Below are 15400 nucleotides of genomic sequence, written 5' to 3'. Positions count from 1 at the left end.
GAAGAAGTCAGCCCAGCACAGATAGGAGATGCTAAAGAATTAAATTCTGAAGACACTAAAGGTAAACACTTCCAATGAAAAAGAAAAATGAGATTTATCTGAGAAGGCCAATGTGGACCCACAGTGGACTCCAACCAACTTAAGATTTTAAAAAGATAGGTAGAGAAGGTGAAAGCAAGATCAGGGAACAGAAAACAGAAATAAGAGCACAGCAGGATCCTATAAACAGTATCAGGAATGCTAAAACTTAGAAAGAGTTGAGGCTGGTGAGGGAAGCTAAAGACAAAAAAGGGGTAGGGTAGGGTTTGGGTTTTTTGTTTTGTTTCATTTGGCTGTTGAGCATATTTAGAGGAAATGGAGGATATCAAAGAAGGTATAGAAGAATCTTTAACTGGGAGAGATGAGATGATAACTGGCAAAAGAGTGAGAGAAGGTAAAGAAGAGCTGCTTAGCTCTTACTTTGTTTCTATTTTATTTACAAAGCAGAACGACCTTTACACTAAAAATAACAGAGCAAAAAGCTAATATACAAGTAAGGAGACAGGATGAGAAGATCTAGTTGCACTTGATGAATTCAAGTTCCTTAATCAACTGTAGCAGTAAGTACCGTGGCATTCACAGGAGGGCCTACAGTACAGGTTCTTAGATCTGCTTTTCTAAAAGGAAAGCAACTTTTGAGGGTTCAACAATCTTCTTTAATTACATTACAACAGAGAAAATACAAACAGAGAAATAAAGACCAACAGACAGGGCTTCTAACTATCTGACCATAAGCAACACATACATCACAGATGAACAGACATATCCAACTGTCTGACTATTACACACATACACAGTTAAGAGAGAGAAGCACCAACATTTGGGGTTCTTTATTTGGGGGGGGGAGGCACAGCTACCCAGAGTCTCACCTGGTCATATCACATGAAGATTCTTCCAAAGAGTAAGCCCCCAAAGCAAAAACCTCACCTCAGAATATATATACACTTTTTAGAGCTGATGGGCACATCCTAGTGACCCAGTACCTCATTAATTAACAAAAGGTGTGGGCATTCCTACAATATAAGCCTCCCCTAATCAAGCTTCCCTTAATGGGCCCCAGGTGAGGCCTATTAATTGGTAGGGGAGAAGATCTTTCATTAACACAAATCTCATTAACATTACACCCAGATAAATTACTTCTTTGGGTCCCTAAAGATGTGGAAGATGATGGCTGTTACTCTATCAGTGATATGTGAAAAAATCAACAGGAGAAATATGAGATCAGAAAAGGGCAAATACATTGATTTTCAAAAAAGGACAGAGAATAGAGTCTAAAAACTATAGGCCAGATACCCTGACTCAAATTCCTGGGAAAATTCTAGAACAAATTGTTGAAGCAGTGAAAGGGAAATGAAGATTACAAAAAGTCATCATGGCTTCTTCAAGAACAGATCATGCTAAAACTTCACATGCATAATAGATCTCATATTTCATTTCCTTTCCAATGAGTTGAAGAAGAGCTGGAGGGAGACAATTTGGAATAAAATGAAAATTAAACAAATTTAAAAGAAACAAGTCACATTAAATCAGCCTCATTTTCCCTTGTTTTGATAGGATTACTAAACCAATAGAACATGGAAATCCTATATAGTTTACCTGGATTTTAGCAATGCTTTTAATCTAATAGATTGGATGGAGAGGTATGAATTAGGCAGTAGCACAAACCAGATGGATTGTCATGAATCAGACAATAATACTAACCTATAGATTCAGAACTCATTGAATGGCTGGATTCAAATACTAACTATTAATCTTTTAGTATCAATGTGGAAAAGATCTCCAGTCGAGTAGCTCAGGGATCTGTGCTACACCCTGTGCTGTTTATCATTTTTATCAACAATATGGATAAAGTTAGAGATGATGTAAGCTCATCAGATTTGCAGGTTACACAAAGATGGGAAGGACAGCTAACACAATGGATGACAGTGATCTAGAAAAGCTAGAGAATGGGACTGAATATAGTAAGATGAAATTTAATAGTGATAAAGGCTAAAAGTCTTGCTCTTGGATTAAAATAAATCAGTTTCAGAAGTTTAAAATGTAAGATGAAGAAAGCATGGTTAAATAGCAGCTGTTCTAAAAAAATACCTTGGAGTTTCAGTGGACTGAAAATTCAAATTAGCCTCATTCTGCTTGGTCTCAGAGAACAGAACTAGAACCAATGGGTGAAAGGTAAAGAGGCAAATGTTAATTCCACATGAGTACGACTTCCTAACAACTAGAACAATATAAAAACTCAAATTAAAGCCTCCTTGGGAGATAGTGAATTCTTCATCACTGGAGATCTTCAATCAGGGGCTAGGTGATTACTCTAGAGATGTTTTAAAGAAGATTTCCATTCAGCTATGAGTTAGATGAGATAATCTTTAAAATTCAATGAATCATTTATCCTAGAAGAAACTGCAAAGATATTGAGTTCCACAGAAGGCCCATCAATTCCACTTTTTTAATTCATTCCTGCCTTTTATTTTTTAAACTAAAGAATTTAGTGCTCCTATAATTAGTCCCAATCTAGTGGCTATGCAAATACACTCAAAATCTTTGGTATTCATAAGATATTGCAGTATCTTTCTGAATTTATATCTTCCTGGGGATCCTGAGTTCCATGCATTCAAATACAGTTTGAGCATTCCCAAAGCAAGATCAGTTTCCCTAAAGTGTGTGTGTGTGTGTGTGTATCTAAAGGACTTACAGCACTCAAATATTTAAATGATCTTATGATTTGGGTGTTCCCTCCAACAATGCAGAATGCAATGCATTTATTCCCACTCTTTCAGTGCTATTCTCATCCCTGTTCTAAAATAAGTCTGCCATAGGAGGGGTTAGCCCCTGGACCAGGAGGCTTTCCTCAGTTTTTCCTGGTATCACCAAGGAGAACAGTGGGTGAACTCTTGGTCTGGAACAGAATAGGACAACTGAAAGAGAACTCAGAGGTCACCTAATGTAACTCCCTCTGACAAACATACCTTTCATTTTACAGAATCAGAAATAGGTACAGAGCAGTAAAATTCCCCCATGTAACCTGTCTACATTCCATTTTATAGTCATAGTCAGTAAGCATTTATTAACTGCCTACTATGTGATGGGCACTGTGCTAAATTGTAGAGATACAGATTTTGAAAAAGCAGTCCCTGCCCTCAAAGAGCTTATAATCTAAGTGGGGGGACAGTACTAGGTCAACAATAATCACCTAGGTCAGACACAGGGGCAAGGTTTAAATGAGTAGATTAATTTCCTGCTCAAGGCCAGAGATTGTGCAAGATTAGGGTAAAGAAATCTAAACCTCAGATCCAGTGTGGGAAGTACTGGCCCAGATGGTGAGGAGGAGCAGATTAGCAGCAGCAGGCAGAATGAGATGGTTGGAGTGTACACTCAGACTGGAGGGAATATGAAGCTGAAGCTTGTGTTGTCTTAGGCATGCTCAGGTCACCTTTTCTACCAGACCACAAGCTTAAGAGCAAGTAGCATGTCTTTATGTTCCTTTTATACTTCTTTCCTATAGTGCCAGACTTCTGTTCACCACAACAATCATCAAATTGTATACGTTCTATATAGGGCAGCTTGAAAGTCCTTGCTGCTTTCTATCAGGTATAAAATGTTAAGAACTAGAAGATACTGAGAGATACATCATCTAATGCAATCTCTTCACTTTTCAGAGAAGGAACTTCGCCAAAAGCCACAAAACTAGTAAGTGGCAGCCAGACCTGGAATACAGGGAAGTGCCTTTTCCACTAGATATCTTGTTGCCTCTCTAAGATAATGAGCTAAAAAGCTGTCCTGACAGTTACTTCTGTAACTAAATCTCAAATCTGCTATACATCCCCAAACCAAAGGCCTCACAGATTTTCTGGGATCGAAGGGACAGAAGGTGAAGGTACGTAACCAGTAGTTTCTGCATATCTACACCTTCCTAAAAGCATGGTGAATATGAAGGTTAGCCAGCAGGATGCTCCTAGAATAATGGGGGTATCAGTTGCAACACGACATGACTAGAACCAAAAAAGCACAAAATCAGGCCAAGGAGAAACAGAAGACACCCACTGCTTGGGCAGAATTATCAAACAGGCAAAGCCTACTCAGCACCACCTACGTATCCCCTTTCTGAAGTCTTCTCATCTCCTTTTAGAACTTTGTTCCCACTCCATGTGGCAAGTTTTCTTATTCGTGCAAGCTGTCTCTAATACAAAAGATGGAAATAATTTGATAAATTTATTCACACTATCATGTGCAGGTATCAGGGAAAAAGAAAATGCTTAGCCCAAAGAAATGGCTTATTTGGTACAACAATAAATGAGAAAGGATTAAATTCATCCTGGGAATTCCAAGAGGCAGAGGTCTGAACTGATGGTTAGAAGATGGCAGGTCTGGAAGCAGAGTAGTAACTCCCCAGTTTTTAAAACTGAAAATTTTAAGAAATTTCTTTGGTCTAATAAAAAGCACTTTCCAAACTTCCCTGTCTAAAGATGGGACAGGACAAAAAGACCTTCTAATAAGGCCCTCTAGATGGTATCACTGCCTTCCCCTTGTCTTCTGGGGCACAAGGCACAGGAGATAGTAAGCACTACACGTTAGCTATGATTATTACGTATACAAATGCCTAGCACACAGAAGTGAGTTTGATCCAATGTTAGTAGATGTGCTGTTCACACAGAGACTGGATGACCAGGATAGCAAAATGTGAGCATGGAAGGGGCATTAAAGGCCATCTGGTCCGATGCCCTCATTTTATAGTTGCAGAAATGGAGGTCCAGAAAAATGAAGTCACACAGATAGTAAGTGGAACAGTCCAGACCAATTCAGGTCCTCTGACATTCTTCAGGTCTGTACCACGCTGCCTCCCCATTTGCTGGTGACATTCTAAAAAAGTCTAGCAATTTAGGTGGAAAGTTGATCTAGTTGATGTCTAAGGTCCTTTAAGATTTTATAAAACATTTGCACAGCAAAGGACATATCTTCCGGACGCTTTCAAATCACAAGTATCCATTACAAGCCATTTTGTATCTCTGAGTAGCACAGTGCCTGGGATACAGTAGGCACTGAAGTTTCATTGATACTATGTAGCCCATCACATTCAGAGCCTCTCCACTTCTGTTACCTATTTCAAATTTAATCGTTCTTTCCTCATCTCTTCTACACATTTCTTTTCCTCCCAGAATCATAAAAATCTTACACCCCTCCCCCAACGCTTGGAACACAGAGTAAACAATAAACACATCTCGGGGCGGTTCTGGAAGAGTAGGCGGTGCCTTCCTTCCCTCGTCAGCCTATGGCGAGGCGCAGAAAATTGTGACGTAAGAGCCGCGTCCCTGAGCGGAACGCGATTGGAGGACTCGGGCGCCTCTCTCCTCCCCCTCCCTCCAGGGTCGCGCCGGGGAAGCTTCTTCTGCAGGACTCAGGCCGGGATGAGCCTCCCGCTCCAGAACCCCCAATCCCCCCGCGCCGCAGGGACGTCTTCGTACGACCGCGCCTTACAGAGGAGGAAACTGAGGCTGCGGAGCTTTAGTGACTCGGCCAACGTCACCCAGGTAGGACGCGGAGAAGGCGGGATTCGAAGCCAGGTCCTGGCACTCCGGCTCCGGCGCTCTGCCCACTCCCGACCCTAGGTAAGCCCCCTCCCGGCCCGCCTCGGACCCTCCCGCCGTCACCCGCCCCTCTAGGGGGGAATCTTCCGTGCCCAAGTCACCACCCGCTCACCTGAGTGACGAGCCCCGAGGCTAAGCATTCGGCCAACAGTAGCCCCGCGGCGGTTGGGGAGGCCTCCGGGACCCAAGGGTTGGCAGCCGCCATGGCTCCGGTAGCCGTCTTGCCCCACGGGAGAGTCGGACGGAGACTAGGCTCAGGCTCCGGGCAGCCACTGCGCGCGCGCGGGGGAATCCAAACGGCGGCCTCCTGGGCCTGCCGCGCAGGCGCGTGCCGATGACGTCACAGGGCGTTCCCGGACCTGGCTGGGGAACAGCCTCCCCGCCCAGGGGCGGGGCCCCGGCGTCACGGGGCCCAGGCCGGTGCCCTGGCCGGAGTCCGCCGGGGTCGGGCACTTGGTGACCGCGGTGCTTCCGGCGGGCGGCGGAGGGCGGTAGGCCCCGGCGGGCGGGCGGGTGGGACGGCCCCAGAAGGGAGGCCGCCGCGCCTCCCTCGGGCCCGCGGTGACCGCGCCGGCTTCTCCCGCAGTGAGGCCCGGGCCGGCGGGCCGGCTGCAGGATGGGGAACAGCGCCCTCCGCGCCCACCTGGAAACGGCGCAGAAGACGGGCGTGTTTCAGCTCAAGGACCGCGGCCTGACGGAGGTGAGAGCGAGCCCGGGGCGGGGGATGGAGCCCGGCCGGCCGGCCCGGGAGGCGGCGGGGGAGCGGGAGGCGGGGCAGGGCCGGCCCGCGCTGCCACCACCCCCTTTCTCCAGTTCCCCGAGGACCTGCAGAGGTTGACGAGCAACCTGCGGACCATCGACCTGTCCAACAACAAGATAGAGCACCTCCCGCCCGCCCTCATCGGGAAGTTCTCGCTGCTCCGGAGCCTGACCCTGAACCACAACCGGCTGGGTGAGTGGGGGCGGGGCGGGGGCTCCCGGCGCCCCGTGAAGGTTGAAGGAGGGGCCCTCGGACCAGCCCCAGGCGTGGAGCTTGGGGGCTGAGGGTGGCGTGCCACGGGGAAGAGACAGACGGGGAGAGCCCGGGTGTAGACAGCGCGGAGACACGGATTCCACGAGCGGGATGCTGTGGCCCGTTTGTAGGGGAAGGTCTGCCCCAAAAGCTGGTGCCCCAGCTTTTGCCCCAGCTGGCTGCTTTGCATGTCGGGGGTATTATTTTGGGAGGAAAAACAAGGCTGGTGTTAAACAAGTATTATTTGGGGGACACCGCTGAACCTTCAAAAACGTTGTCAGTATCCTTCCATGTTCTCTGTAAGCTTCCTTTAAGGGTAGATGATCAAGCTAGATCTTATAATAATGGTTTTCATGCATAGGTTCTATAAGCTACAACTTCCCTTAAGGGGAAAAATGTCAGGGTAGTCTGAAGACCACTAGATGGTATCTTATAACAATAGTGCTAGAAAAATTCGAGCTACTATTAAAAAAGGAACACAGTATTAACTAAGACCACATCTATGGGATTGTGCAACTCACAAAATTACCTTTAAAGGAGCCAGCAAGCATTTAGTAAGCACGTACTAGGCACGTACATGCTAGGTCCTGGGCATAAAAACAGGTAAAAATATCCCTTGCCCTCAAGAAAGTCTCAGTCCAGTGAGGGAGACAGTATGCAAAGAGTTATGTGTAAACGAGATGAGAAAAGTTCAGAGGGAAGATAACTAGCGCTTAATGGAGATTGGAAGCAGATGTGGGATGGTAGCAGAAGGTTTAAGGAAATCAGGCCGGAGCTGAGAAGAGGAGAGGTCTGAATTTGATTAGTCTTGGTCAAGGAACAGCATGGAGATCTGTGTAGCTAAATCATCAGTGAAAGGAGTCAGGTATAAAAGAAGACTGGACTGGTAGTAGGGGGCCGGGGTACAAAGGTCTTATCAAACAACAGAGGATTCTATATTTGGGCTAGGAGGAAAATAGAATAGAATAGAAGTATGTGACATGGTATGACTTGTGTTTAGGGAGATCACGTTGATGAACTGGAACGAGGAGAGACTTGAAGGCAGGGAGACCAGCCAGAAGGCTATTGCAGTAGTTACACAGGATACCCCTTTAATGCCATTGCATCCTTTATTTTCCATGTGAATCTTCCAGAGGGAAATAGAGCAAACTACTGTATTTAAAAAATAGTACAGGATGTGGGTGTTCTAGATTAAATTAAGAGAAAATTTATTGGCAAGGCAGTCTGCAACAGAATCTTTGAAAGCTTTTTGAAATTGTTCCTCTTTTGCCTCATATTCACTTGTTTCTGATTATTTTTACTAGCTGTTCTGCCCGAGGAGCTGTGCAAGTTGACAAAGCTGGAAACCCTACACCTTAACAACAATCGCCTGACACAACTGCCAGCTGCCTTTGGGCAGTTGTCTGCCCTCAAGTCTCTGAGCCTCTCTGGGAACCAGCTTCGAACAGTACCTTCTCAGCTCTGTAGCCTGCGACACTTGGATGTGGTAGATCTCTCCAAAAACCAGATTCAAAGTGTACCTGACTCAGTAGGAGAACTACAGGCTATTGAGCTGAACCTCAACCAGAATCAGGTCTGTAACTTAGATGTGCATGTGAATTCATGGACTTCTGAATATCCCCTTTCCCTCTTTATCTGGCTCTGAGAGGGAGACAGAGAGAGAGGGAGAGTGTGTGTCCCTTGACTCAAAGGGCCATTTATTTGCTCATGGCTTAGGATCAAGTTAACAAGACTGAATCCTATGAGCAAAATTTTTATTAAAGCCCAAGCAACCATTTAATTTCATATTGTTCTCTAAGTGAGATGGTAGTAAGAGGTGAAGCGTCTTTTCATGGACTTCGGTAGACTCCCCACATCTGCCCGTTCCTACCTGACCATTTGACCCAATAATCTTATAATAACAACTGAAAATTCAGGCAGAACATACCCATTCTAGCAGTTGTGATAAGGATAATGCTATAAAAAAAAGTGGAGATTTTATTGAAAGTGTGACTGGTTATCTATGGAATTGTTTGTTGTATGACTTCACCTATGAACGTAAGGTACAGAGATGTCATTCACAGTTATTTTGACATCCCTTTTTGATACAGTCAAAGGTGTAATGTTGAAATGAGGGGAGTTATACTGACTGCCCTCTTGTACTTCTCCAGTGTCTAAGCTCTTCTATGCTAAAAGGTTATTATCCCTTATGAATATATCATTGAGCTGCCAGGATTTAGAGGCTTTTTTGGGAGTATCGTAGAAGAGATTAAAGGATTAGGTAATTAAGCATTGGCTGTTTGGTTGAGTTTTCTTTTTGTGAGAGGCCCATATCTATATGTTAGTCCCTCCCCCACCAGGTGCTAGTATTTACACAAATATGTGTAAATGTCTCTCTCAATAAAATGTAAGCTTTTTGAGGGGCTCTCATTTTTATGTTGTATCCCTGCATCTAGCACAATGTCTGATATATTCTAGGAGCTTAACAAATGAATGCTTATTAGTTGATTTGCTTTTCAGAGTCATTCCTATATTAAATGTCAAAACCCAGTAAAACAGCATCCCTTTCAATTGCTCTAAATTGGCATTTCTTAAAAACCTTACCATGTAGAATTCTGAATATTTTGGAAGTTAAGGCTCTTCTTAGCTCTACTACTGACTGACTCTGCTATGCTTGCTACCGTGACAAATGCATTAACTTCTCTGGGCCTCAGTTTCTCGTGTGTAAGATAATGGGTTGGACTAGAACTCTTAGGTATATGATCTGTGTGTTTGTGAGAATGCAGGTAAAGATAGATGGCCCCTCTACACTTGTCTCCCTGTCAGAAACAGGTTCTTTCACAGAGCTGAAAAGCTTAGTTGGAGAAACTTCACTGGGGACAAAGTAGCCTAAACCTTTGCATCATAGAAAAATGCTTGGGGTTTTTTTAGCTTTTCTTCAAGGTTGGTGGTTCAACCTCTGCCTATTCTGAGGGAAAATGGTGATAATTAATGCAGCATTCTGAGTTTTGAGATCCTCAGGATTCTGTACCCCTGGGAGCCAACTAGGTGGCGCAGTGGATAGCATGCTGGCTTTGAAATCAGGAAGACTTCAGTTCAAATCCTGCCTCAAATAATAGATAACTTAACCTCTCTGTCTCAGTTGCCTCCTTTGTAATAAATAGCACCTATATTCCAAAGTGTTTGTGAGGATAAAGTAAGATATTTGCAAAGCACTTGACAAATCTTAAAGCAAATCTTTAAATGCTAGCTATTGCTACCATTAGTATTTATATTCAGTTTAATATCATTGCTCTGTTAGTATCTTCTCTACTAAATTACAAGCTCCTTGAGGTCAGAGATGGTGTCTAAGCAAAGCGTTTTTCACTTAGTGGTAGGTGCTTGATATATGTATGTTGCATTTTCATTTAGTCACTAAGTAAGTTTCTGAAGCAGCTGTTATGTGCTTAGCGATTTAGGGGATGCTAAAGAAATAATTCTTAGGTTAATAATGTATAGTTGATGAGCTAAAATTTACCATATGAAAGAGAGAGCAGTTTGTGACTGAATTTTGCAGGAGAGGCTGAGTTCTATAGGAATTCATAGGAATTTGGTTGTGAACAGGAGTGGAATGTGCTAAGAGTAGTCAGAGTGCTGCATCTGGAATCAGAGGCCCTAGGTTCAAGTCCCAGCCTCACTACACTGAATAGCTGTTTATCTTTGTGAGGTCATGTAACTTTTCTGAGTCCTGGTTTATAAGGGTAGAAGGTGATATTTGTGGTCCTTTGGGATGAGAAGAACCTGAAGAATGGATGGGACTTGGGTAGGTGAGAAGGGGAAGGAGGTAGGGCAAAAAGGACATTCTAGGTAAAGAAAACAGCGTAAACCAAAGCAGTGAAGGTAGGAATGCACTTAGCATGTTTGTGGGCCAATGAAAGGTCCAGACTGAGGATAGTGAATACAAATAAAGTTGTACAGGGCCCAGGATGGAGGGGTTTTTGTAACTCATGTTAGAGGTTAGACTCGATGTGGTAAAAAATTTTGAACTACTGAAGCTTTTAGACAAGAATGGCAAGATTAAAGCCAACTTTAAGAAAAATTACTCTGCTATTACGATGTGGAGATGGACTAGGGATATAGATTGCTGTTGTCAGAGGTCTTCTAAGATTTTTAGAGTAAAACAGTTGTGTGGTAATGAGTCAAAGATGACATAAAGGTTTAGAACATGAGTGACAAAATGTGGTACTATTGACAAAGAGATATTGGTAATAGGAGCTTGTTTTAAGCTTATCGAATTTGAGTAAAAGACCTGACTACATAAAAACATATGTCATAAAGCATATCCAGGTTTGAAGAGACAAGTCACCAGAGCTCCCTTCCAGCATCCAAATCCCTTCCATTTGGGGATCACCTAATGTAACATCCTGATTTCTATACACAAGTAACCTGAGGCCCATAGACATTACGATAACAGGAAGAAGTGGAAACTGCAGACTGTTGAGAAATGCTTGTAGCTTGCCAGAAGATGATGATCCGGAGAAGGAAACAACTGAGAATAAAACAGTGCCTGCTTTTCACATTGTACTTTAGGATTTGTGAACCACTCGGTATACATTATCTCATTGGGCTCTCGCGATCTCCCCTTGAGGATATCCTTGCTGTCCATGGCTTCTCTTGGTTTTCTTGCTGCCTCTCTGACCACTCCTTTCAGTGAGTGGTTCCTCTTCCTCCGACTCCTACTCAGTGTGGGTGTATCACATTGTCCTAGGCCTTTACTGAACTTCTTTTGCTTTGATGGATTACATTATCATCTCTGTGCAGATAGTTTTCATATATATATATATCTATGTAGACATATAGATATCCAATCCTAATTTCTCCTTCTGAGATCTAGAATCACACAATATCTGGTTGTCCGCTTAAATTTTTTCTAATTGGATGGCCTTGTCATCTCAAACTCAAACTGTCCAAAACAAAATTAGTCACTTTCCTCTCAAAGCCTTGATTATTGGGAAAACTTTACCTTCATGCAAGATCCCATCTGTCATGGTACTCTAGCTTAATCACTACCCTCTGTCCCTCTGATTGGAGTGGGAATCCTTGAACTCCCAAACCTCCATTTAAGGATGGAGCTCAGCTCAGAACATCTTATTTCTTACTTGGTTGTACCTTCCCCAGCCACACCCTCCCCACCCTTATTTCACCTTTGTATATTGACCTCCATGATACCATAAGCTTCTTGAGGTCAGAGACTGGCTCACCAGCACTTGGTATCGTAACTGGCACATTGTAAATGCTTAATTTTTATGAACTGACTTTTACAACTAGATTCTTAGTATTAATGGCATTCCCATCCTCCCAATCATCATGTCTTCTTTTCAGGGTGGGAAGTGAAAAGTCACTGAGGTGACAGTTCTTATTGATTCCATCTCTGCTTTTATATTTTACCTCTGCTTGTTCCTTTCCACTCACTTGGCCACCACCCTAGTTTGAGTCACTATCAGCTAACCTAGACTTTGCTAGCAACTTCACTGCTCTTCTGTTCCCAGTATAACCTTACATAGCTTCCAAAGCTATCTTCCCAAGGCATAGGTCTAATCATCTCACAGCCTTGCTCATAAACTTTCCATGACTCCCTGTTGCCCACTGGATAAAATAAGCTTTCTAGCCTAGTACTTAAAGCCTTCCATGATCTAGCTATAATATCTACCTTTGCAATTTATTTTTCTTGTCTTCTTAACACCATCTGTTCAGCCAAAAATGGACCACTAGTTGTTTCCCAAATTCAAAATACTGCCTTTTTGCTCTCTTTCCATACCTTTCCTCATGTCTGGAACATATTCATTATTTACCTGTAGAAATCCTTCCAGGTCCATCATGTGTTGCTCTGTTTTTTCCGTCCTCAGATTTCCTATGAGTACTTTATATGGATTTTTATTTGGTCAGCCTCACATTCTACCTTATTGTATATTGTTATCTTTTTATCATATCCCTCCCAGCAGGCTGTAATTCCCTTGAGAGTAATGATTGCCACTTACTATCTTTCTGTTTCTTACCAAAGTACTTTATACCCAGCAGGAACATAATGTTTAAATGAGTGGTGTGAGACAAGAAGAAATCAAGATAGCGTAACAAAACACAAACCAAAAACAATATTAGATGCAACAGAAACATTAAAGGGAATGAGGACAAAGAAACACCACTGAACTTGGCAATGAGGGATTTATCAGTAACTTTTGAGAAACCAGTTTCTGTAGAGTGGTAGTTACAGAAGTCAGATTAAAGGTGGTAAAGAAATGGAAATATCAACCCCTCCAAAATGGGCATTTTTTAAAAAAATTTTCAAATAACAGTCTTTTCCTTCCCACTTCCCCCACCGATTGAAAAAGAACAAAAGTCTTGTCACAAGTATGCATAGTCAGATAAAAACCGATCCCACAAAGAGTATTGTAGACCTCAATTTTGTCAGTAAAAGAAGAGAAATTGAATTATAAGAGGAGATAAAATGTCAGGTTTTTGTTTTTTTGTTTTGTTTTCAAAAAACATTTAACAGTTGGGGGATGGCTGAACAAGTGGTGTATGGATGTAATGGAATATTATTGTGCTATAAGAAATGATGAACAGAGGAATTCCGAGAGGCTGGAAGGACGTATATGAACTGAGGCTGAGTGAAGTGAAGTGAGCAGAACCAGAAGAACATTGTACGCAGTAACAGCCAGTGTACAAGGACTGTTTCTGGTAGACCTAGCCCTTCACAGCAATGCAAGGACCTAAAACATTCCCAAAGGATGCTTGAGGCAAAATGCCATCCACATCCAGAGAAAGAACTATGGAATTGGATCACAGAATGAAGCAGACTGTTTTCTCTTGTGTTATGTTTTGTTTTGGTTTTTCTCATAGTTTCTCCCATTCATTTTAATTCCTCTATGCAGCATGACTAAGGTGAAAATGTGTTTAATAGGAATGTATGTGTAGAGCTCATATAAGACTGCACTCCATCTTGGAGAGGGAGGAAGGAGAAAATTTAAGACTTACAAAAGTGATTGTTGAAAACTGAAAACAAATTTATTTTTTAAAAAAACATTAAGCAGGATATAATGAGTCTGTTATTTCCTTGACAGATTTCTCAGATCTCACCCCAGATATCTCGCTGTCCACGCCTCAAGGTCTTGCGCATGGAAGAGAACTGCCTAGAACTCAGCATGCTTCCACGAAGCATCCTTAGCAATTCCCAGATTGCTCTGCTTGCTGTAGAAGGCAACCTTTTTGAGATAAAGAAACTCCGAGAACTGGAAGGCTACGAAAAGGTTTGTGAATAACAATCCCAATGTGTGTTTCTTATCTGTTTCCCTACAAAAGGATGCTGAGGTGATCCACATACATCATCATACCTAGTGTTAATAGGACAAGCTTTTTCCTGTTTTGAAAATAGATTCAAAGAATCCGTTACATATATGTTTCTGCTAGGAATTAGTGCCAAGGTAGCTTCTTTCTAAAGTTGTAGAATAACCTAGGGGACTATGAACTTAACCCTCAAGCATCAATATTTTTTGCTGAATGCGTTAGATCCATGAACTTTAAAATTGGCTTTAAAACTGCTGGGTACAGAAAGGCGAAAAGGAAGTCATCCATGAAGAATTTGATAAAATGTTAGACTTGCTGGAATGCTAAATAAAAAATTATGTATGAAGCAGTTTTATCTCACTGGCCCCTTCCCATTGAAGCATTAAATTTCTATTTTTATTTATCTTTTTTTATTAGTACATGGAGAGGTTCACAGCCACCAAGAAGAAGTTTGCATGATATTCCCCAGAAGCACCTCACAGGAAACCCGTTTTGAACCTCAGTTGGGAAGTCTGGCTGAATAGAAGACTCATGTCATTGCCAGGGAGATCTGCGGTGAGGAAATGATTGAAGGAGGAATGAGAACCAAACGATGTCTCCCAAGAGCAGATTATGTTGCATCTAACTTTCTCTCCCCTTTCAGGACTTACTATAAATAAAGCAGAAGGGAAAAGGAAGGGGAGGGGGGGAGGGGAGGGAGAACATGTTAGAAAAAAGGCCGAGTCAGCAGGCTGAGGGATATTGAAGGCCTAGATTTTCACAGCTGTTGCCAGTTTCACTTGAAGAAACAAGTGGGTATCTGCTGTTTCTTATACTAAGGGGGCTGTGCCTGGTAACTGCCCTGAGGGTGTGTCACATGTATAGCTCCACACTGCAACTTGAAAGCCCCTATTTAATTCTGATGTGTGAGCTGCTGTCACAGCAACTACAGATCCACCTCTGCATTTAACACTTATATTTTTGTGGAACACGAGTAGTTCATGAGAGGCTGCTATGATTAAGCATTCAGTGCTTTGTTTATTCCAGCACATCAGTTCATTTGAAAGTTAAACACTCTGCTGCTTTGAAAAAAGTGCTTATTTGCTTGGAACTTTATCATGATGTGGCAAATGTCTCAATTTAAAATGTGCTTTGCTGGTTTAAAAAAACCAGACGCTTAGGAGATGAGCCCCAAGCTGCATCAAATTCATTACTACTATTGTAGGTGCCTTACTGGTGAAGGCACTTGTATGCAAAACATGTAAGATGAAAAGAATTGTAATATCCAAGATTTTTCTAAAGCTTCTTTAGAAATGAATAATTTCCTATGACCTTTTACCCTTTTTGTATTATTTTACTAATCAAATTACCTGTTCAAAAGCTTGCTACAACAGATTTTCAAAACATCCCATTATGTATATTAAGTGTGCTCTCTGCATAACATGGAAAAAAGGACATGAAAAATAAATAACTTTTTAAAAAAGAA

At 42.4% G+C, this 15400-nt stretch overlaps 2 protein-coding genes across 3 annotated transcripts in view; one reads left to right on the top strand and one right to left on the bottom strand.

Moving 5' to 3' along the window:
• HAUS2 (HAUS augmin like complex subunit 2) overlaps positions 1–5959 on the bottom strand; it is a 23171-nt gene extending 17212 nt beyond the window's left edge. Inside the window, exon 1 of the mRNA XM_072623568.1 lies at positions 5734–5959. Coding sequence (XP_072479669.1) covers positions 5734–5826 — 93 coding nt within the window. The 5' untranslated portion in view covers positions 5827–5959. The remainder of the gene's footprint in view (positions 1–5733) is intronic.
• Positions 5359–15400, top strand: LRRC57 (leucine rich repeat containing 57). Of its 2 annotated transcripts, none has more exons than XM_072623566.1 (6): positions 5359–5642; positions 6208–6321; positions 6435–6573; positions 7938–8206; positions 13713–13898; positions 14353–15400. In XM_072623566.1, exons 2-6 carry the CDS (start codon positions 6238–6240, stop codon positions 14392–14394), a joined length of 720 nt encoding a protein of 239 aa, XP_072479667.1. In that variant the 5' UTR covers positions 5359–5642; positions 6208–6237; the 3' UTR covers positions 14395–15400. The 2 variants fall into 2 exon arrangements, with proteins under 2 accessions (XP_072479667.1, XP_072479668.1); XM_072623567.1 differs by lacking the exon at positions 5359–5642 and adding an exon at positions 6013–6112.

The sequence above is a fragment of the Notamacropus eugenii genome, chromosome 7, assembly GCF_028372415.1.
Source record: "Notamacropus eugenii isolate mMacEug1 chromosome 7, mMacEug1.pri_v2, whole genome shotgun sequence".
Lineage (NCBI taxonomy): Eukaryota > Metazoa > Chordata > Mammalia > Diprotodontia > Macropodidae > Notamacropus > Notamacropus eugenii.
Note: the sequence above shows the minus strand (reverse complement) of the source record. Positions and strands in the feature narration are given on the sequence as shown.

Excerpts from the sequence above, each read along its gene's own strand:
- LRRC57 (XM_072623566.1), top strand. The coding sequence starts at position 6,238 with ATGGGGAACAGCGCCCTCCGCGCCCACCTGGAAACGGCGCAGAAGACG. Across the intron at positions 8,207-13,712 it reads TGAACCTCAACCAGAATCAG|ATTTCTCAGATCTCACCCCA; the intron begins GTCTGTAACTTA and ends TTTCCTTGACAG. Across the intron at positions 13,899-14,352 it reads AACTGGAAGGCTACGAAAAG|TACATGGAGAGGTTCACAGC; the intron begins GTTTGTGAATAA and ends TTTTTTTATTAG.